Here is a 23605-nt window from a genome sequence, read left to right as displayed (position 1 = left end):
ATTGTGCCCTGGGCCAAAGGCAGGCGCCAAACCACTGCACCACCCAGGGATCCCAAGTCCTTTATTCTTAATATTACAAGGGTACTTTTGAGAGTCAAAGAACAGTAGAGTAAACATGTTATGAGTAACTTTCTGGTAATTAAATTTTTTTTTAAATAGGTGACACTTCCATGTGCTTCACACAAAAATATCGATTATATGCACATTTATACATAATTACATAAAATTACATATGAGTACAGAGTGGCATTTCCTTTTTACTTGTTCCTCAGCCACTATCTCCCTTCTTCATATACACTAATGCTTTATTTATTCTTCTAGTTACTTTATGGACATACCAGTACATATTCACATATATTAATATGAATTTTCCTCCATCCTTTTTTGCATAACCATTTGGATGTATTTAAAATAAAACAAAAACAAGTTTTTGGTAAACAAAATTTAATACAACTGTATAGTCAAATAATAATGGTTAAAGGACATTTTATTAGAGACAACTTTTAAAAAATTAAACTATGCACAAAGTATATTTAAACAAGGCATATTAGTATTAATGTGCTACAATCAAATTGAGAGCAAAGAAGTACAAAGTATTTTTCACTGTGAAGATACTGGAGCCTCTCACTGAAAGCAAATGACATTTGGCTGCCATCGGTTTGTACAAGTTGTAAAGCATATTATGCTTTTTTTCAACACTGTAATTGTTGTCTTACACAGCTCCAGAAATTCTCAAAACTTTAAATAAAAGAAACTGGGGGAGGGATGATGGGGAAAGCAAGAGTAAGAACTTTTTCAAGAAATATAAATGAAAAAGCCTGTAGAAGGAAAAAGAAAATAGTACATAAGAATGGAACAAAAATAAGTACATTTACTTTTTGACATTAGATGTAGACTTTGCAAATGATGTTTTCAAAAGTTTAATCAATGTTAGATGTTTGAATATCTTAAAAAGCACCTTGGTTACAAAACAAAATCCCCGAATATAATAAAACTCCAAACACTCAACAACATTTCTTAACATTCTCATTCTGCCAAGCAACCACATGGTGCTTATTAAAAAATTTAAGAAGGGAAGTTTACTTACTCTGTAGGAAACAAATATGAAACTCATCTAAGGTAAGCTTTATTTAGAATGAAAAAAAAGTTGAAATAGCACTAGAGAACTTAAGGCACATAAACAAATTCAGATGTAGTTATTATGAAAACATTAAGTTCTTTTCTTTGGAACATTATATAAAATAAGTTATGACTACTGCTGTTTTAAAAAATTATTTAGGATGATCATCTTTAGCACTAAGTAAATTTAATATCTAAGGCAATCACACACATGTAAAACATTCATAAAAAACATTAAAAAATGTCTGAAGTATGTTGAAAATGTCTCTGGAATTATCAATTCACACTCTGGCTCAAGTGGTTTCTGATGTCTAGCATTAGATGTGACAATAAGTAGAGCTACCTAGTCAAACCTACTTAAAAGCCAACCAAATTGCCCCCATTCTGGTTACTTGATATGGCGAATTTATTTATTTAGCTAAAAAGAATAATGGGGTGAGGTGATGTAAACCTGGCTTTCAATATAATGCACAAGAAATTCTAATAAGGCCAAAATTATGTTGAGGTTAACTGGTGTCTTGAGTTTAGTAAAATAAAGGCTTCCATAGGAAGCCTTTAAGAGACATTATCTTATCACTTGGCACCACATAAATAGCTATCTCTTCTCTTTGAAAATATAGTCTGGAGATGTCTTTTCCACATGTAAATCTCAAGACACAAAAGGCACACACAATTATTCAAACCCTCTACTCTTTTCATGAATGGGTTCTCACAGCAATTCTTAAAAAAAAATCTATTGCCATATCCAGACAACAGGAAAAAAAAAACACACACACACACCTGGGTTGCGTATTGACAAAAGTAGTATAACTGAACCTTTGTCTTTCCTGAGTTTCAAAAGGGTATATGACAGTAGAGATACATAAACAATTTGTAATCACTAAGAGAAAATGTATCAGTCCACAAAACATTTTCATCTTTCTAAATATAAAAGAATGAATGTTCAACCACTGCCTGTGTGAAGCCCCTTTACCAAATTAAATTTACTCTAGGATCATGAACTGAAGGTTATATAGTTATGGCACTTTAAACACCCCAAATAGGCAAAAATGACAAGTTAATACCCTCCCTGAGTATTTACATCATTTTTTTTAACACCTGGTTTAAATGGAGTAAATATCTATATTTCAGTCATCCAGGGAAACAAAGGTTACTGAAGATTGAGTAAGCTACTATTTCATACCTGTGCAGTAGTCAGTGGGAAGATTAAGGCTGAAAACAAAGAAGGTCCACTGTTGTAAAAATTAGACCACTTTATAGCTCACTCATACATAGGAAAACACACATTCATGAACAAAAAGACTATACTTTCCTATTAATTCAACAAAACATATGTTTGAACTGCTTTTCCCACTGAGGTATCACAGTTGGGTTTAGCAAACTTGTCTCTACCTCCAATTTGTTTTCTGATTTTGTGAAACTTTATGTACTACATAGATTTTGACTGTACACAAGTCATTATACTAACACTCATCAGGTACTTTCAAACTTTTTAAAAGAAATCTCTACACCCAACGTGGGACTCCAGTGCACCACCCAAGATCAAGAGTCCCATGCTCTACTGACTGAGCCAGCCAGGTGCCCCTCAACATGTACTTTCAAATGTAAAAAAGTATTATAAAAATACCCAAATAAAAAAATCTTCTGGAATTGAATTTAAGAAAGTCAACCAATTTTTACTTTATGTGTTTTTTTCTGATCATCACAAACTGATCAAATTCTTGGTGTTTGTATATATTTGTGTACATGACCATACTATCTATCTACACATGTATATACATACATACTAATCCCAAAGGGTTATATGAGCATCTCCTAACAAAAGAAAATCTGTCAACTATGTAATGACAGTATGAATATAATCTGACACAATTTGGTTGATGAATCCCTTTTGATATACTAATTATACCCTAAAATTATTTTGTTTTATCGATGCTAACTCCTTTATCAATATTCAGTAAAGGAAGATAAATAGTTAAAGGCTATTAAAAATCAGCTAATTTCAAAAATTATTAATTTCATGGGACTTAAGCTAAGTTCTTGGTGGCCTACTTAATTTATGCAGTTTTAAATTATGTAGGAAGAAATTAAACAATATTGACATGAGGTCTATGTTTACGCAAATTGTTTTATAGGATTTCATTTCAAATTTAGTACAATAAACACATGGGTTTTAAAAATAAATGTATAAAGAAATACAGGTAAATAGTTAATACTTTTACAATAGACAAAGTACTACAATACACAAGTGATCTTGAGAAAGTATTTTTTGTGTGTGAAGTGTCTGTATTTATGTATGGGCATGATTTTACAGATACACATGAAAATAACAAGTATCATTTGTATACTCCTCAACATTTACAAAATACTTTTCTCATACATTATCACATCTACTGCAAAGAATTTCTGAACTAAATAGGTTCCATTATCTACAAAAGGTATATTGCAGGAGTAGATACTGACAGTAGGGATACTGTTTAATTTGTTTTAGAATTAAAACAAGTATCCCAATTCTTTTTGCAATTGTCTTTCAACAAAAATGATAGAAAAATTGTATATCATTTCAAACTAAAATTTGGAAAATTAAAATTCCCTCAAAATTTATAAGATTTTTAGAGTTTTCCTCAGAATTCAGATTCCAGATAAGCATTGCTGTTGATGTCATACAGTTTATTAGAAATCTCTGTATCATTCGAAGATGAGAAAACAAATGGTCTATGTAAGGTTTTGATTACTAACTTGGTTTTAACAGAAATATGGTGGCACTAAAATCACACATTTGCATCATCTCTCCTGTGACAAGGAGTATGTATTATGATGTGAGACGACAATAGTGCCTGGGAAGTTGAAATCCAGCAGGCTACCTGAACATCCCTGGAATATCCCTAAAATGTTGTAAATTTTACCTGTTCACCCAGGAATGACAGTAATCACTTGGGCTACAGTTCCTGCCATTCCATTTGCCTTAAAAAAACTGTATATTCCTTTCTGAAAACTAGTAAGCTTATAAACTGGAGTTGAAAAATCTAGACAAAGCAATTTGTTGTAGAGAAGCTTGAGAATGTTGACTAGTATTTTCCACAATGGGTACCAAATGAAAGATTTCTCTTAAAAGACTGCAAATACTGCAGTTAGTTTTTTTTGGATAGCTAATTTTAAAAGAAAAATGGACCCACTGAAAAGTGGTCCCTCTTTTATCCTTTAAAGGCAACTCAAGAGTGGAGACTCCAGGAGTTTTACCTGTTCACAGGAAAGGAGGATAACCAGGGAAGAGGTCCTCACCCAAAGCACCATACTAATGAAGTCAAACCCTACTGGGCTAGGGAGAAAAATCTGTCCTTGTTTTTCACAAAATAATATTGCAAAATGGATTTCAACTCTTTTGTCAGATTCAAGAAAAGGTGCTTCCTTAGAGGATTTAGAGATGATACATAAGTACTTTGAGAGCCACAGTGGGTCATTTTCCCTTCAATGGTCTTACATATTTTTTTTCTTAGGAATTAACCTATAATTTTAATCCTCATTTTAGGGGCACTTGCTTTTCTATCTCCTATCCAATGGTTTTCCAAAAATATGTTTAGTAGAAGACAGCAGTTCTAAGAAGTAATGATAATTCAGTATAATACTCAAATTGTTGTCATTACATTTTTATCAATTACTGAAAAAAAACCCTTCAATACAATTAATCCGTTTGAATATATTTTTAGTGAAAAAGATTTTTTAAACTGATTTCCCACCCTTTGTAAGCACTCTAAGCATTATGTGATTCAAACTAAATGAAGCCTAAGTCATGCAATTTTCTATACATATATGACAAAATAAGGAATATATAGGCTTACAGATAAACATATACAAACGGAAAAACCATTCACAAATTCCTAAAAATTACACAGGCAGACATTATTTCCTACTCCACATGAGTTTCTTACAATACTTACAAAGGTACACTCTCAAAACCCAAGCAATAACCACTATTACTTTCAACAACAACATATTTTTTTTCTCCAATTATAGGAAAGGTTTTATTACAGTTTGAAAGATTGAATTTCAGGGGAAAAGGCACCACAATTATTATCTTTACTTTTTTGTGTACATGGCACAAAGGAGATATGTCAAGTTCCCATTCTGGAGCTCTTAAAACCTCTCATCTTGGATCAGTGTGGCTTCTTGGGTGAGGTATCCTGGCATTAGAGCTTAAAGCATTTTTCATTGTATCTATGTATAGTCACACAGCCGTGATAGGACACTGGCCTGGGCATTGCAGCTACCCCTGTGATGATACTTGTTGCCGGATCATAACAGAGAATAGTGTCTGTGGCTTCTCCATTTTCCCGTCTTCCACCCAGGATATATATTTTACCATTACATACAGACATACCACAGTTTTCCTGTTGAACCAAATAAAAAAAAAAAATTAACTCTTTGAGGGGATTTGCTAGCAAACTGAAAAGTAAAATATGCTTTAACAGACAAAAAAAGACGACATGAAACAAGCTCCCTTTTGCCCAACTCCTGCTCTATGTGTGAGCACTAGGTAATTTTGCATGAATGAAATGTTAAAATAAAATCTATACTGTTGATTGGGGCCCAGACGTGGGAGTGAAGTGAGGGTAGTGGACTGAAACAAGTTTTAACTTAATAGCAGTTGGACGAAAATATTTTTGAACAGTATGATTTGCTTCTCCTCTTAAAAGGAGGTCCCTTAGTATAGCAAGTGGCTATTACATGACCAAGGAGTAGGAACATTATTCATTATGTGGGATTACCCACAAGTTCAATGAATGAATGAGAGAATGATTTATAAACAAATTGACAAAGCACTGTTATCAGGGGCTTTGGCTGGGACGTAGAAACTCCTCAAATATTTTAACTTTGCACACAATAGGATTCTTGGCTGAATTTCCTCTGTCAATAACATAATTACTATAAAAAACAAATATTCTTGCAAGGATGAGAGTGATTCTTCAAATAAAGAAATTACACTAAAATTGTCTATTTCATGGATCTCGTTATGCTGCAGGTCGAATATTCTATTTACATTTTACTTTAATTCAGAAAGTTATTGCACATTACTATCATCCTGTTTCATATAACAATGGGATGGATTTTACCAATTGGTACAATAAACATTTTTAACTTGACTAGATTTACTGTGTATGTAAGTTTGCTCTTTCTTTGTAGAAGATTTTATTTACTTACTTGAGAGAGAGAGAGAGAGAGCACGTGAGCGAGCATGAGGGGTGGAGGAGAGCAGAGGGAGAGAGAGAAGCAGACTCTCTGCTGAGCAGGAAACCCCATGTGGGTCTCTGATCCCAGGATCCTGAGATCATGACCTGAGCCGAAGGTAGGTGTTTAAATGGACTAAACGACCCAGGCCCCCCCTAAGTTTTGCATTTATAGAAGAAATCAAATCTTGGTAGACTTCTTCAGGTCTAAAAGAATTTGTGAGTACTTAAAAATATTTAGCTGAGTGAAGTAAGTCAGTCGGAGAAGGACAAACATTATATGTTCTCATTCATGTGGGGAATATAAATAATAGTGAAAGGGAATATAAGGGAAGGGAGAAGAAATGTGTGGGAAATATCAGAAAGGGAGACATAACGTAAAGACTGCTAACTCTGGGAAACGAACTAGGGGTGGTAGAAGGGGAGGAGGGTGGGAGGTGGGAGTGATTGGGTGACGGGCACTGGGGGTTATTCTGTATGTTGGTAAATTGAACACCAATAAAATAAATAAATAAATAAATAAATAAATAAATAATAAATAAATAAATAAATAAATAAAAAGGAAGACAAAAAAATATTTATATTAGAGTTTACACATACCCAGAATAATCTGGCTCGTTATCATTTATGAATGACAAACTTTTATCCAGAATATCACCCATGAATTGTACCAGTTATGTGCCAAACTACAACATTTTTCTTTATCTTTAATTTTATTTTTATTTGGCAGAGAGAGAACAAGAGAGAGAGAAATCAAGAGAGATCGTCACAAGCAAGGGGAGCAGCAGACAGAAGGAGAGAGAGAAGCCAGCTCCCCACCGAGCATGGAGCCCAATGTGCAGGGCTTGATTCCAGGACCCCAGAATCATAACCCAAGCCGAAGACAGATACCTAACTGACTGAGCCACCCAGGCACTCCCCAGCATTTTTCATCTAAAGCACAGTAAACTTTTTTTATAAATTCTAAAAGTTCTGAATACAATAAAAAAACAGTATCATCAGTTTTCAGATAGAACCTAGCCTGTAGTACTGAACCTTACAGTTACTTTAATGATGATTCTTAAACTATATAATATAGGATCTTATTAATGTAATTCCAGATAATAATGCTCAGAAATAAATGAAGCAAGTAATCTTTAAATCAGTTTTTCTTTCATATCAGGAAATTGCTTATATCAGATATAGTAGCTTATTTCACTGTATTAGAATGTAAGGAGTAATGACAGCTGGTAAGAAAATAGTTTATCAATACATGAATGTTTTTTATTTATTTTATTTTATTATTATTATTTTTTATTTTTTTATTTTTTTAAAGATTTATTTATTTATTTATTCAGAGAGAGAGAGAGGGGCAGAGACACAGGCAGAGGGAGAAGTAGGCTCCATGCAAGGAGCCCGATGTGGGACTCGATCCCGGGTCTCCAGGATCATGCCCTGGGCTGCAGGTGGCGCTAAACCACTGTGCCACCGGGGCTTCCCTATAGTCTATTATCTCTTATTACACATGTTGCATATAAGACTCTTAAGATTAGGTCCCTTGTTACTACACTGTCTCATTTGTTTACTTAATAAATACTTACTGAGCACCAACTAATGTAAGATACATAGAAAAGGAGTTAGAAAAAACAGTATTCTCAAGAAGATAGAATTCTGGTATGGAAATAAACATTTATACTCATAACAGAATATATGACTGCCATAATAGAGGTGTTAGTACAGTGACTGATTAGAAAAGGAGGAAATTAATTTTGAACAGGGAAACTTCGGTTTGTTGTAACTATGAAGTGGTCCTGGAAAGAGGAGTAGAATTACAAGTAGAGATGATAGAAAGGGCATTAGAGCCTCACAGGACAGCATGAACTAAGGCAGGAACACATATGATGTATACAGCAAATGCAAATTCACAGGTACTTAATATAATTGGGATAAAGTTGCAGAAAGTGAAGCTGAAAAGGCAAGCAGAGGTCAGAATGCCTAGAATGAAGTAGGAAAACTTTTGGATTTTATTTAGTATGCTTCCAATCAGAGGAGACATAAGATTTGTTGGAAAATAACTAGTGGCAAAATGGGTGAGAGAAGAGACATTAAAGAACACTAATTAGAATATTATTGCTTTTGTTTAGGAAGAACTGATAAGACTTGAACAAAAGCAGGAACCACAGGTATGGAAAAGAATAGGAGAAACTCTGAGGACACAGAAGTGATATGCTAGATTGATTCAATTTAGGAGAAAGTGAGGAAAACCTAAGAAATTAAATCTAGGTATGAAATAATAGAAAAATATATATTGGTCCCTGCCCCCAGTTCCTGACACAGAGTTCCTAAATCCCTTGGAATTTCCTGAGTGATAGGAAAATCTTTTTTTTTTTCTTTTTTTTTAAAGGTTTTATTTATTTATTCATGAGAGACACAGAGAGAGAGAAAAGCAGAGACACAGGCAGAGGGAAAAACAGGCTCCATGCAGGGAGCCCGATGTGAGAGAATCCTTTTTGGGAAGCAGGAGGTAGAGTAGGGGTATGGGTAGTGTGCATGGGTGAAGGAGACCTGAGTACAGATATTTCTTTTATAATAAAAACCATAGAAGGAAAGAAACCAATTTGGGAGCATTTCTTCTTGTTCAAAATTTGTAAGAGCTAGAGATAAGGACTAGGGTAGATTCTGAAAAAGGTCAAGGAAAACAAACCCCAGCAGTCCAAATGCAACTGCTCCTTCACCATGAGATGGTAGAAAACAAGTTATTTCAATAAAGCAATTCCCTAGAACAAGTTCAAAACAGGTATACCATATGACTTATGTGGTTTTAAAAATTCTGAAATAATTCATGCATACATGAAATATACTAACAGTGAAATTACGGTATATTTATAATGGCCAAATAATTTGGTCCCTCTTCGATTGATTTTTCTTTTGGATCGTTTTATGTTATTACCTGTCGGCTGAATGTATTCTGTACGTGCATCCAGTAATCTTCAACTGGATCATAACAGTATATTGCCTTGGTCAGCCCACCAGCAACATATATCAAGTTGTTTAAGGATACGGCTGTTATACACCTCTTGGCAATTGGGATAGCTGCACGAAGTAGCCAAGAATTGGTTTCTGGATCGTAAGACTGAACCTAGTAATATATAGAAATATTTAATTAAAATTCCTAAACAACACTGCAAATTTAGTTAATAAAAAGTCTACCAATACATAGAAACATGATTAAAACTTAAATCCCATTAATTACATTAATTCACAGAATTAAAGGAGGTTAACTTGATAGGGGAATGTCTGAATTATAAAAATTCTCAAAAGAAATGAAAATTTATTACTATCAAGCAGAAGAGAGTAACACACATAGATTGTTTCCAGAATGAATGACTATGCTACCATGATAAATTTTCATTTATTTCCGTTAAAATTGACAGTCTAGATTTTTCTAAAGATTTAATTAATTAATTAACTTTAAAAAATTTATTTATTTGTTCTTAAGAGACAGAGAGAGAGAGGCAGAGACACAGGCAGAGGGAGAAGCAGGCTCCCCATGGACAGCCCGATGCGGGACTCAATCCTGGGACCCTGCGATCATGACCTGAGCCAAAGGCAGATGCTCAAGCACTGAGCCACCCAGGTGCCCCAGATTTATTTATTTTAGAGAGAGGGAGGAGGGAGTGCCTGCAAGCAGGGGGAGAGAGGCAGAGGGAGAAGAGAAAATCTCAAGCAGATTCCCTGTTGTGTGGAGCCTAATGCAGGGCTGGATCCCACAACTCTGAGATCATGACAGATTTAGCCAGTCAAGCACCCCAACAGTCCAGATTTTTAAAAAATTGTGTCACATAGGATAACTATGCCTCAGTCCGAATACAATTTCTTTCTTTTTTTAAAAAAATATTTTATTTATTTACTCATGAGGGACAGAGAGAGAGAGAGAGAGAGAGAGAGAGAGAGACGAGACACAGGCAGAGGGAGAAGCAGGCTCCATGCAGGGAGCCGAATGCGGGACTCGACACCAGATCTCCAAGATCATGCCCTGGACTGAAGGTGGCACCAAACCGCTAAGCCACCCGGGCTGCCCTGAATACAATTTCTTTATACTTTTAGGAAGTCCTTTCTTCATAAGAACACAAGTAAATCTCAATTCAGTATACCCTGAATTATCAAAATTCTCAATTAATGAATTCTAAAAATGTAACATTAAAATTTAATTAAATAATAATTGTCTGACAAAATTCAATTAACAATTGTGAAACAGATTAGGCATCAGATAGTTGTTTTCAGAATAAACACAGTATTTTCTGAAGTGTCAGGATGACAAATGTTCTTTTGTTCCAGGAATTCAGTGAACTGCAGCAACTTTGAGCTGTTTTCTATTTACGTTACAGAAGTTTACTTTCCTTTTTTTCTGTTGTTCTAAAACATACTTTTAAAGTATGCAGAACATGACCCAGTTGAAGGCAGTATAGTTACGGTATCGTATCCTCTGCTAATTTACTTCCCATCTGTGTTTTTGTGAATAATTTTCTGTTTCTATAGACTATAGCAGTAAAAAGTTTACAACAATTTATTTAGTACAAGATCCCAATGCTGAGATTAGTTTTATTTCAAAAAGACTAGATAATGCTTTATACAGAAAATTGTTATATATATTAGGATTTCACTTCAGTAACTTGAAACTCAGTGTTTTCTCCTTAAGAGTATAAAGTACTAGACAATTTTTAGAAGGTTTCTTACACTAAGGGTCCTAACTATTTGATAAGCCTTCTGTATTTTTCTTCTTGTGTACATCATTGGTAATTCCTGTAAGAGAACATGGCTTACCTTATCAGAACATGTATTATCATCAGGTCCTCCCCCAATCACAAACAATTTGCCTACACAGCTAGTCACGGCAGGAGAACTCACTGCTTCCTTAAGGGGAGCAACTTCAGTCCATCGATTTGAAAAGGAATCATAACATTCTACGCTGCTAAGTCTGTTTTGTCCATCATAGCCTCCAACAACATATACCTATATGTGGAATACATGGAAAAATGTTTAATTGTCAAAAGTCTGAATTTTTGACTAGTTGGCTAAGGAATTAAGGGATTTGTCCTCTTTAAAAAGCCCTTTGGTAACTATAATTGCAATATATTTAGCTTGGTTTCTGAAACTTTTATTAGCACCCTATCATCACCACCAAGGAGACTTTTTAGACTTTTTCATAATAACCCCCTCCAATCAAATTTTAATACCACAGATACGTTGTATATCTTTTTATGTACTGTATGTTTATCTGCTTTATCTATGAAAGAGTATAATTTTTTTTATCCCCAAGAATGAATCTTTACCCTCTTAAGGGTCATACTGCATGTTTTTGAAAACTACATGATTGCTCACACTCATGGATGATGAAAATACTTGATTATTATGAAATAATAAAGCTATGAAACTAAAATATTAGGTAAGGAATACTAGACTCCAGGATCACTAAAGGCAGGACCTGCCTTGTTTTTAATTTCATTTATTTATTTCCTAAAGATTTCATTTATTTATTTATGAGAGACAGAGAGAGACAGAGAGAGAGAGAGAGAGAGAGGTATAGGCAGAGAGAGAAGCAGGCTCCATGCAAGGAGCCTGATGCAGGACTCGATCCCAGGTCTCCAGGATTATGCCCTGGGCTGAAGGCAGGTGCCAAACCGCTGAGCTACCCAGGTGTCCCTGTTTTTCATTTTAGTATCTACTCTGCTTAACAAAGTACCTGACACACAATGAACTCTATATTTCGAAGGGCTTTCACAAATATGAGGAAGGCAGACAAATTAATACCTTCATGTGACAGGTGAACTAATCAACAAGTCATTTATTAAATGACCTATACGCAGAATAATCCATTAGGAATTATGAGATAGGGCAGCCCGGGTGGCTCAGTGGTTTAGTGCCGCCTTCAGCCCAGGGTGTAATCCTGGAGACCTGGGATCGAGTCCCACATCGGGCTCCCTGCGTGGAGCCTGTTTCTCCCTCTGCCTATGTCTCTGCCTCTCTCTCTCTGTCTCTCATGAATAAATAAAATCTTAAAAAAAAAAAAAAAAGGAATCAAGAGATACACAAGAAGCGCATAACTTTTTATTTTTTAAAGACTTATTTATTTATTCATGAGAGAGAGAGAGAGAGAGAATATGAGAGCGGCAGAGACACAGGCAGAGGGAGAAGCAGGCTCCATGCAGGGAGCCTGATTTGGGACTGGATCCTGGGTCTCTAAGATCACATCCTGGGCTGAAGGTGGCGCCAAACCGCTGAGCCACCCGGGCTGCCCCAAGAACCTCTTAAAAGAGATTTCTCCAGTTTAATATCCACAATTCCTTTAATCAACAGTCATTATCAATTCCTCCCTTCATATCTAAATAACTGTTAAGTCCCACTGAGTCTTCTTTCACAGCACAAATTAATTTTCTTAAAATATCTCAATTCCTTTTTTTTTCCTTTTTGAGATTTTATTTATTTATTCATGAGAGATACAGAGAGAGGCAGTGACATAGGCAGGGGAAGAAGCAGACTCTCTGCGGGGAGCCCGATGACGGACTCCATCCCAGGACCCTGGGATCATGCCCTGAGCCAAAGGCGATGCTCAACCACTGAGCCACCCAGGCCTCTGTCCCTCAGCTGGAAGACTGTATGAAAATTGTGGTACAATGTAGCAATTAAGGGCATGGTTTTGAAGTCAGGAGAGGCAGAGTTCAATATCTAGCATTGCCATGATATGTAAACCTTGGGTAGTTTATCTTCTGAGATTTAGTCTTTATTTACTCAATTCAAAAATGCAGACAGTAATAGTATCACATATCATAATTTTGAGGATTAAAGTTTATTGCCATTCTCCTGCATGCATAAATTGAAAATATACGTTGTGAGTATCGAGATGAAAGGCCTCTAGATTAAGAAAATCTGAATTTTGCTTTGTCCCTACTTTATCCCTTTCTGTATAACCTTGGGCAAGTGATTTGATCTCTTTGAATTCGGTTTCTATATAAATTGAAAAAGTTATATGAAATTTTATCTAAGATTCCTTCCTACTCTTAGATTCAGTATTCCAAATTATCTTACCGAGGTTTTCTTAATAGAGGCCATTTATAAATTCAAATAATTTTATATGTTTGAATTCAGTTTATATTGTTAATTTCTTATGATAATAGTTTCCATGATGTGAATACTTGATATGTAAGGTAGAAAGATTTCTTTCATGTCTTGATTTATTGCTAAGTCTTATGAAACTTCAAGGCAAATATACCAACATTTGTCAAAAAAAATTGTGTTCACCAATCCACACGTGATATTTGAGACATCAATCATTTTCATTTGCCTTTGTACCTTTAGTCTAAATGAAATTTTTTTAGTCAGATCTCTTCTTTTTCCAACCCTTGAATATTTTAGCTGTCCCCTTTCAGTAATATTTTATCATTCTTGAGACATGGCTACCAAAACTATATATAATATAGTAGGTACTGACAAACTAGTGACTTTGGAAAAATAACCAATAGAATTATTTTATTTCTAATACATCTATCTCAAGGTCCTCATTATTTCATCGACCTTGTTGACAGCAGCAGCACAATAGATCAGTATCTTTAGGAATTAACAGTAGCTTTCAAACTGTGCTTTCAGAAACTCTAATATTCTATAGTACAGAAATTTCAAGAAGCCTCTATGGAGAAATAGGGGAAGAGGATGAGAGCTGATGAGAGGCTGAGAAAAGTTCTTGAACCATCTCTGTTTGCATTAGAGCAATTCTGTTTTCTCCACAGGAGGGTCTAAGAGGCAGCAATCTTTTTAGAAAGTGGTATCAGGGAACCAGTCAAAAATACATGTGGCAAGTAAGTATGCTGCTTTTATTCAGATTGCTCATTAATTTAAGGTAGCTTTGGAGGAGCTAATAGAGATGGAGGCAGAGAAAAGCTAAAGAGCCCTTGGTATACTGCTGTATTTTTTACCTTTTCTATATAATGGCTTTTTTGTTAGATTTAATTTTTTTAACTTTATAAAAGAGGGTGTAGCTGCTTTTTAAAAAGTTTGGAAACCACTAATCCGCAAGTGTTTCTCAGGTTCCTAAGGACAAAGAATGGTTCTGAACCAAAAAATATAAATGTAAATATATAAAGTAGATTCCATACCCAGTATGGAACCCAATATGGGGCCTGAACCCTGAGATCAAGACCTGAGCTGACAGCAAGCATCAGACGTTTAACCAACTGAGCCACCCAAGAGCCCCCCAAATTATGTTTTTCTTTTTTTAAGATTTTATTTATTAATTAATGAGAGACACAGAGAGAGAGAGGCACAGAGACACAGGCAGAGGGAGAAGCAGGCTCCATGCAGGGAGCCCGACGTGGGACTCAATCCCGGGTCTTCAGGATCAGGTCCTGGGCTGAAAGCGGCATTAAACCACTGAGCCACCTGGGGCCGCCCCAAATTATGTATTTTAAAACATTTATTAGCTGCAATCAGTAATCAGTTTTCCTTAAAATACACTCGTGAATTTATCTTAACACTTACTTTAAACTTGTTTTGTCCCTAAATTGTATAAAGAAAAAAGATAAAATAACATCAGTCTAGGTAAATATATCTCCTGCCTGACTGCCAAAGTCAGTAAAGGGAAAAAGACTGCTTGGATTAGACATTGGCCTGTTTTTGTACTCAATGTAACTCCTTTATTTTCCAATGCTTCTTAGGCATTCAGACTCCAAGGGAGCATGAAAAGAGAAATGTGCTTCACTGCCACAAATTCCAAATTGGGAGAACAAAATATCCATTCAAAAGTACAGTGTCAAATTGTTTATATCTTCAGTTTATCTAATGAGGTTAGAAATGGAAGGAAATACAATTTGAATCCAAAATACCCAGAGAGTGAGTAAAAAGGATTTAGTTGTAGTATTTATTTTGGAAATGTGCCAGCAATAGTAATAAAAAGTGGTTTCTCTTACTTTACCAAGGAGGACAGCCATTTTGTGACGCCATCTGCCTTTATTTAGAGAAGCAACTCTGATCCAAATATTTAACTGTGAGTTATAAATCCATACATCACGCCCATTGATTCTTCCACCTTTAAATGAAAAACAATGTATACACAATAACAAAAATATCACCAAGGGGCTTATGCCCATGGCAAAGATAATTAAAACATAGGATTTATTCACCCAGTCTAAGAATTTTGAATTCAGTTCAATAAATGACACAAAGATCCTCTTAAAGGTTAATGGAAACAATTCCACAGAGCAGATATAAACTTTGCTGATTGTTATCTTGAAAAACATAGGCCCCAAATAATAAAATGCAGAGTATGATTTTTACAAACGTGTAAGCTTATTAACCTGCATCAGACATCAGAAGCACCAAAATAGAGTTATTTTTAAAAGATTTTTAAAAATCACCCATCTTTTCAAAAGTATACTATTACACAAAATAAAGTCTGTATTGTTATATTGTTCAACGTATAATACAGTAATTTGCGAAGCTGGTAAAATTGTTAACCAAATAATAGTCTTAGGATCATTGATAACGTAGTTATACTTTGTTTAAGCCTATCATTTTATTGTCTTAGATTTTAGATGTAACATCACATAAAAGAAGTTAAGAATTTTAAGGAAAATCCTATTTCATAAACTTTGGGTAGAATTTCAGAAAACCTGGGTAGATCAGAGATGCTTAATTAATTCTTTAAGTAATTTTCACTTTGCATACTTTACTGTGTTCCTTTAAACAAAATTAACAAGTAAAAGTTTTAAAAATTATATTCTATATGCATTTGAGAGCATTTGAAATATGATTAAAGGTATTTTTCTGACAGATATTTTATAAATTACACTGGATCATCTTGAGCCTGTTTTTAAGAGAAAAAAAGTCATTCTTGGTTTTATTTGTTGTATAAACTCTTCTGCTCAAAGTGGGCATATTCACTTTCACGGTTTTCTTCTGAGACACTACTACTTAAAACAGCCAAGCTGTGTTCAAATTAAAAGTAGCTACTATAATTATTCTCCATTTACCTGAAACAAGAATGTCATTCCTTAGAGCACAGACTGCATACTCTGATTTGGTAAATTCTGGAAGCTTAGCCAAAGATTTCCACTCTCCTGTCACAGGATCATAGCACTCAGTGTATGGAAGATTAAATCCTCCAACACGTTCACAGCCTCCAACGACAACTATCACCTCAGAATAGCCAGTTGACCTAAAATAATTATTATAAGAATATATAAATAATAAAATACACTCAAGATTGTTGAAAACTCTAAAAACATATTATCATAAAGAAAGTAAAACACTATTATAAACAGTTAAGTTTATTCTCTGAGCATGTGCCAAATAATACAGGCTGCCAATGACTTTGAAAACAAACATTTGCAAGGGACTTAGTGACATCATTTTCCACAGAAATTCCTATGGATGGATCTTTTCTTTTCTATGGAGTTCTGCCTTAAAAATTGTAAAGCAGTCCAAAGATCCTACCTAACTAAACTGGAATCCTAGTATTAATAAGGATAACTTTCAAATGCAGTCTTGTAGTAATTCAGATATGTATAGCCACACTAAGGTGAGATAATGTAGGAAAATGGTGCTTTTTCATCAGATTGCTAGTTCTTTTTTTTAAAAATATATTATTTATTTATTTGAGAGAGCAAGAGAAGGAGGAGGGGCAGAGAGAGAGGAGCCCAATGCTGGGGGCTCAATCCCAAGACCTGGAGTTCATACTGAACCACCCAGGTGCCCTAGATTGCTAGTTCTAAAAAAATTAATTCATAGTATAATCTAAGTACCCTTTAAAGAAGTATATTTATTTGTTCAGAAACTATTTTTCAAAATAATTTTTAAAGTAAATTAAACTAATCTGAATTAAAACACTGAGCAGTCACTTAAAAGTGTTAACGGAGTTTATAACAAGGAATGTGAAAGGAAAAAGCAACACAAAAAAATTGTACAGAAGGTCTGATCAATACTATGTAAAAACTGTGTCTGGAAAGAATATATCAAAGTGCTAATGATATCTCTAGATAGTATGGCTTCCTTTTTTTAAAAAATTTTTTTAAATTTTTATTTACTTATGATAGTCACAGAGAGAGAGAGAGAGACAGAGAGGCAGAGACACAGGTAGAGGGAGAAGCAGGCTCCATGCACCAGGAGCCTGATGTGGGATTCGATCCCGGGTCTCCAGGATTGCGCCCTGGGCCAAAGGCAGGCGCCAAACCGCTGCGTCACCCAGGGATCCCGCTTCCTTTTTTTCTATCAACACGAATTTTCAAAATGATAATGAGCATGGACTATTTTTTTTGAATGGAAAAAACATTTAGAGCACTAAGAGAATCCTAAGGTTTATGTTAATAGACTTTTTATTTTGTAGTTTAAATTTAAGATAGGGGATCCCTGGGTGGCGCAGCGGTTTGGCGTCTGCCTTTGGCCCAGGGCGCGGTCCTGGAGACCCGGGATCGAATCCCACATCGGGCTCCCGGTGCATGGAGCCTGCTTCTCCCTCTGCCTGTATCTCTGCCTCTCTCTCTCTCTCTCTCTCTCTCTGTGATTATCATAAACAAATAAAAATTAAAAAGATAAAATCTTAAAAAAAAAGACTTTAAAAAAAAAAAATAAAATAAATAAATTTAAGATAGATAAGGAAAAACTAAAAGTTTATCCAGGTTCTTTGTTACTCATAAGGCTCAATATAAAATTTGGAATTTTAAAATTATTTGGATTTTGTATTTTTTCACAAATATAATTGAAGTGAAAAAGTTCCTGTAAATACATTTTATGGTTGTTACAATTTTAATTTCATGAAGCAAAATGCTAACAATCCCTCTTCTCTTAACTTAAATGTGGAAAGAAAAAATACCACATCAGAATACTGATTTGTAGTTTTAGTCAATATGATGTTTCACAATTACACTAGAAAAAAAAATCAAAATTAAGCAATACTGGTATGCCACTTTAACAGAGACACTATAAACAGAGACACTATATTCTAGCTATGTTTACTCACAGCTTTTTCAGCTAATAATCATTCATCTGTCCCATGCCAGGCACACTTTTCCATTATAAAATCAGAAAAATATATTGTAGAACAGATTCTTGTTCACAGATGCAATAAAAACTACTTTTGGAACCCAGTAAATCATATTACCCTAATCTAGTATACAGTAAAACTTTATTAGAAAGACTGAAATATTATCAATGCTATTTTCCAAATAATTGCAAAATGAAACTATTAAAGTAAATAAAGAATAACACCAGATACTTGATATGATTAACTTTTCTTTCTTTCCATAAAAGTTATCATTTCCTAAAATTATACTTAAAATACTTCTCGAACAAATTCATGTTATTTTCCTCAAAGCCTTATTTATCAATTGCTCAAAACAAAAGTTGCTAAACACTATTATTGGGGTTCAACCACTCCCAATTTTTTAAATATAAAATCAAGGTAACTATTATATATTATAGAATTGTGTTTTACACTTTCTTTATAACATTTTATTTTTAAATTCTTGTTTTCTTCTTATAGACAGAGGGCAGAGCAGTGTGTGGGGAACAGAGAGGGAGAAGGAGAGAGAATATTAAGCAGGCTCCACTCCCTAGCATGGGGCTCCACACTGGGCTCAATCTCAAAAGCCTGAGATCACGATGTGAGCCAAAGTCAAGAGTGGGACATTTAAACAAATGAGCCACTCAGGCGTCCCATATTTGATTTATTTTATCATTTCTTTTTGCTTAAACTTGCTTGCCTTTTTCAAGACTTCTTAGCTTAATAAGCATATATTGTCTGTTTTTGTACCTTGGAACAAAAAGAGAAAATAGCACAAAAAGCTAATGATTAAAAACAAAACAAAACAAAACACCTAATGACTAAAACAATTGGTCCCACTAAATAAAGGATTACTTCAGTATCTACCAGGAATGTGTTTTTATCTGAAAGGATCAACAAACTGTAGTTTTGCCTGTACTGAAGGTCTTATTTGCAACCAAATCAGAGACAAGTCTAGTATTCTCATTAGAGACTATTAACCCAATAAAAGTTATTTTTAGAGGTGCCTGGATGGCTCAGTTGGCTAAGTGTCCAACTCCTGGTCTTCGCTCAGGTCATGATCTCGGGTTGTGGGATTGAGCCTGAGTCATGCTCCCAGCTCAGTGTGGAGTCTGCTTGAGTTTTTCTCCCTCTGCCCCTCTTCTCTGCTTGCATGCATATGCTGTCTCTCTCCAAAAAATTATTTCTTGAGCTTGGAAAAATTTTTATCTAAAGCAGGGAAAAGACTGCCTTAAAGGAAACAGGTCACTTCAGCTAATAATAGCACCTGGAAAAAAAGGCAGTCAAGATGATAGTATAAGATGAATAAAAGTCTGGATAGCCCATTCAATCTATTTTTTAAAGTGAATGTTACTTTATTTTATTAATGCTTTAAAGTGAAAATTCTGATTTTGATGTGATAAAATATTTACTGTGTTAGAATGGTTACATTATATGAAAGATAAAATAATTATAAATCCATAGGACATTCTAAACTGGATGAACAAAACATATAATTATCAGATTCAGTTAAGAATCTCAAAAGGCAAAATACAGGACTTGTTGGCTGACATAACAGACCTACTTATTATTAATGCAATATATGCCAGAGACAGGTGAACTGCTAAACTAACTCTCATTAATAAAAGGAGTCAATGCAATGGTTAATGGTTAATGAGAAGAATAACTGAACATATTTAAAAAGCACAATAGGAAAGGCAGTGTTTCAATACAGCAGGATATTGGAAGAAAGAAGGGAAAGATATTAGTAATATGATCTACTCACCACTCCAAGACTCAAAATATCTGAAAACTGACCCATCAAACAAAATAAAATAGAAATATGAGACTTGAAGCCCTAAAGAGACTACATGGCTCTCTAGTCTGTAAGGTATGACAGTTACTAAACTGTATGAATAGATCTAAAGAACTATGTATCAAAAAGAGGGATTGGTTAATCATAGATGCAATAAATAAATGAATGAAAAAGTAAATAATCACAGAGGCAAACATCTCTTGTGCCTATTCAAGTTCTTGTCTAAGGGAAAGAGAATCTTAGTTAACTTGAACATTACTGGTTCTTTGGTAAGAAGATTTTTATGGTGGATGAGACTTCCTCAAGCTTTACTAGCTGAGAGGACTCCAGTTCTAAAGATCTATTAACTCCCTTTGTTTGGATTCCAAACTCGCCAACAACCTTTGAAAACTTGGCTTCCCACTTAGTGATCTGTCCATAGTAAGAGAATATGCTGAACAGACTGACTTAAATATCTGTATGCTTTGATGTGGAATAATCTCCAAGACACTTATAAATCATGAAAACAAGGTGGAAAACTGAATGTATACAAAAAAGTAGGGAAGTAAAAAAGTAGGAAAGTAAAAAAGTAGGGAAGTATTTGTGTGTATATACACATCCACTTCCATATGCAAAGAATATTTTTAAAGAGTTCAGAAAACTCCTAACGCTGGTATCCTTTGGGGAGAACTGATATATCAAGGGTCGGATGAGGTAGACTTAAATGTATACTTTTATGAAAAATGTTTAAGTTAAAAATAAAAATGAACATGTAGAAAAACGGTAAAACTATGCATCCTATAATACAGTAGATTATCATTCTTAAGAGGGATTAGAACAGGGGCACCTGGGTGGCTCAACAGTTGAGCTTCTACCTTTGGCTCTTAAAAATAATATTAATTATAATATGATTTGGCTTCCAATAGGAACTTGAACCTCATCTTCATTATGGACATAATTTTCATTATATATTAACTGACTATTAGACAAGAGATAGTAGAAAGTATTAGAAAAATACTTAATTGACTCCAATCTCAAAATGACAAGCTTACTAAATCTTAGCTATCTCTATTGCTCAATGGAATGTGGCAAAGAGTGTGAATTTTTTTCCACAGGGATGAACAAATTATTCTTAAAACAAACCATTTGATATCAAGTATTTCTTGTCTTTCAAACTACATTTCCTATTCTGTAAAAATTTTGATTATTTTCCTTATGAAACAAGCAAAAATTTTTATGTGCATTTTTGTGTGAAATACCAGCTTATGTTCTTTTCATACTATATTTCCAATCCTCACAATTTTATGAGGTGGTATTATGCTTATTTTACAGATGAGAAAATGGATAAAGAAGTTGCAATGTTTTGCCTAAGGTCATGGAATAACTATTTGCAGAGCCAGATCCTAGTCCACACCTGATTCTGAAGCCATTATTACTCTGAACACATCATGATACTTGCACTTGTTTATTAAAAAATAGCATTATGTATTAGTAGAGATTTAAAGTTGCATAACAGATATTAATAGAAAGACAACTATTCCTAAGCTTTACTATTTTTTTTAAAGATTTTATTTATTTATTCATGAGACACACACACACACACACACACACACACACACACACACACAGGCAGAGACACAGGCAGAGGGAGAAGCAGGCTCCATGCAGGGAGCCCAATGCGGGACTCGATCCCGGAACTCCCAGATTACGCCCTGGGCTGAAGGCAGGCGCTAAACCACCGAGCCACCCAGGGATCCCCAGCTTTACTATTCTTAAAGTTGCATAATAGATATCAATAAAAAGACAACTATTCCTAGCATTCCTATGATTGGTCTCTATTGTTTTTTCTCCCAAGGGTTTACAACTGGTAGTGCAGATTATCAAAGTTTTTGTGCTCTTAAATTGGCTCATACCCTCTTTCTAGGTAACTGCAATCATACTCTGTTTTTAATATATGTTGGTGTTTCTTTCTTATTTAAGAGACATTTGGGTACATATAGGTAGAATATTCAGTATGGGTTGAACTCTGGACAACACTTGGCACAGGGTAAACACTGAAGAAATACTGGCTGATGTGAGGACTATGACCTAACTATACAGTGATGGGAACAGACTGTTATCATCCCAATCTAGAGCTAATCTTTGCATCAGCAATCGTGGGACAACCAGATAGGCTGTGCCTCCTAATGCAATGCAATGCAATGCAATATACACATTACCTAGGATGAATTCTAGTCAAAAATATTTAACTTGTCTCCATCAAGTTGAAGTTTGTAGAGCTAACTTCTAGTTTCCAGGAAACACAGCTAAATTCAGCTAAGTGACAGCATAAGGAAGCAACCTAATATAGAAGGTGAAATATTTTTCTGGATAACTTGCCCTTCAGCAAATTAAAATCATGAAAAACAAACTGTTCTGGAATAAAAGAGACTTAATGGGAATAATCAGATGCAATGAGTAGTCCTGGATTGGATCAAGGTTCATTAAAGAACAGTTTGCAAAAGACTGGAGAAATATGACTATGGATGGGGTATTAGTTAATATGAAAGAAATATTAACTTTAAGTGGGATGCTATTTTGACTATGTTACTGTTTTAAAGACACATCCTAAACAGATAAATAAATAAAATTTTTAAAAATTGGTTGAATGAGTAGATGAACAAATGAAAAAAAAATCTGGACTGGAGTTATAGGTTTGATAGTCAATAGCATGCATGGTAATTAAAACCAAGAAAGTAGATGAGAACACCTAGGAAGATGTGATATAAGGCATGACAGAGAGATGTGAACCAAGGGGATCATCAACATTTCGAAGGCTAGATATAGAACCATCAAATGGAAAAAGAGCAGCTGGAAAAGAGGATCATGAGGAAAACGATGTTCTGGAAGCTAATAGAGGAGTTTCAAGAAAAAGTAAAGCGATTGATAAAGTCAATTCCTAAAGAGAGATCAAGGTGAATAAAGATTGAAAAGAGGCTAACAACAAATAGAAGGTGAATGATGGCCTGATTGAGAGGAGTTTCAGTAGAGTGCAGAGAAAGTCAAAAGAGTGAACTGTAGTTGAAGTAGAGACATCACTACTCTTTCAAAGAAGTTTGGAGTTTCTCAGAAAGAGGGAAACCTGACAAACAATACACATTGTTCAGATAATCAAATTCCTAGTGATTGGTACTAATATGCAGTAACAGGTAAGTGTGAAGGAATATAAGGAATAGGAGGTGATGGTAGAGTTGTAAAATAAAGGATTTCTTTTTACATTCCTCATGCAATATCTACATAAAAGAGGTATCTTCTATTATAATTACAACAGTCTGCAAATTCCATGTAACTATAGTTTGGTTTTTTCCTACTTGCCCCCTAAAGAAAGATGACATCGCAATCATATATATAGATGTGTTTCATTGTATGAAATGGATTGATTTCCTTAGAAATTGGATGTAAAATACATTTTTACAAATC

At 34.6% G+C, this 23605-nt stretch overlaps 1 protein-coding gene across 9 annotated transcripts in view; it reads right to left on the bottom strand.

Moving 5' to 3' along the window:
• Positions 1-469: 469 nt before the first annotated feature.
• KLHL24 (kelch like family member 24) overlaps positions 470-23605 on the bottom strand; it is a 41842-nt gene continuing 18706 nt past the window's right edge. For 6 of the 9 annotated variants that reach the window (XM_025451187.3, XM_025451185.3, XM_025451188.3 and 3 more), the window contains 5 exons: positions 16346-16530; positions 15284-15402; positions 11148-11336; positions 9274-9462; positions 470-5507 (listed from right to left, as the gene is read on the bottom strand). In XM_025451187.3, coding sequence (XP_025306972.1) covers positions 5307-5507; positions 9274-9462; positions 11148-11336; positions 15284-15402; positions 16346-16530 — 883 coding nt within the window. In that variant the 3' untranslated portion in view covers positions 470-5306. The remainder of the gene's footprint in view (positions 5508-9273; positions 9463-11147; positions 11337-15283; positions 15403-16345; positions 16531-23605) is intronic. The other 3 variants (XM_035710185.2, XM_049105758.1, XM_049105757.1) reach the window with 1 other exon arrangement.

This window comes from Canis lupus, chromosome 34 (genome assembly GCF_003254725.2).
Source record: "Canis lupus dingo isolate Sandy chromosome 34, ASM325472v2, whole genome shotgun sequence".
NCBI classification, from domain to species: Eukaryota; Metazoa; Chordata; class Mammalia; order Carnivora; family Canidae; genus Canis; species Canis lupus.
Note: the sequence above shows the minus strand (reverse complement) of the source record. Positions and strands in the feature narration are given on the sequence as shown.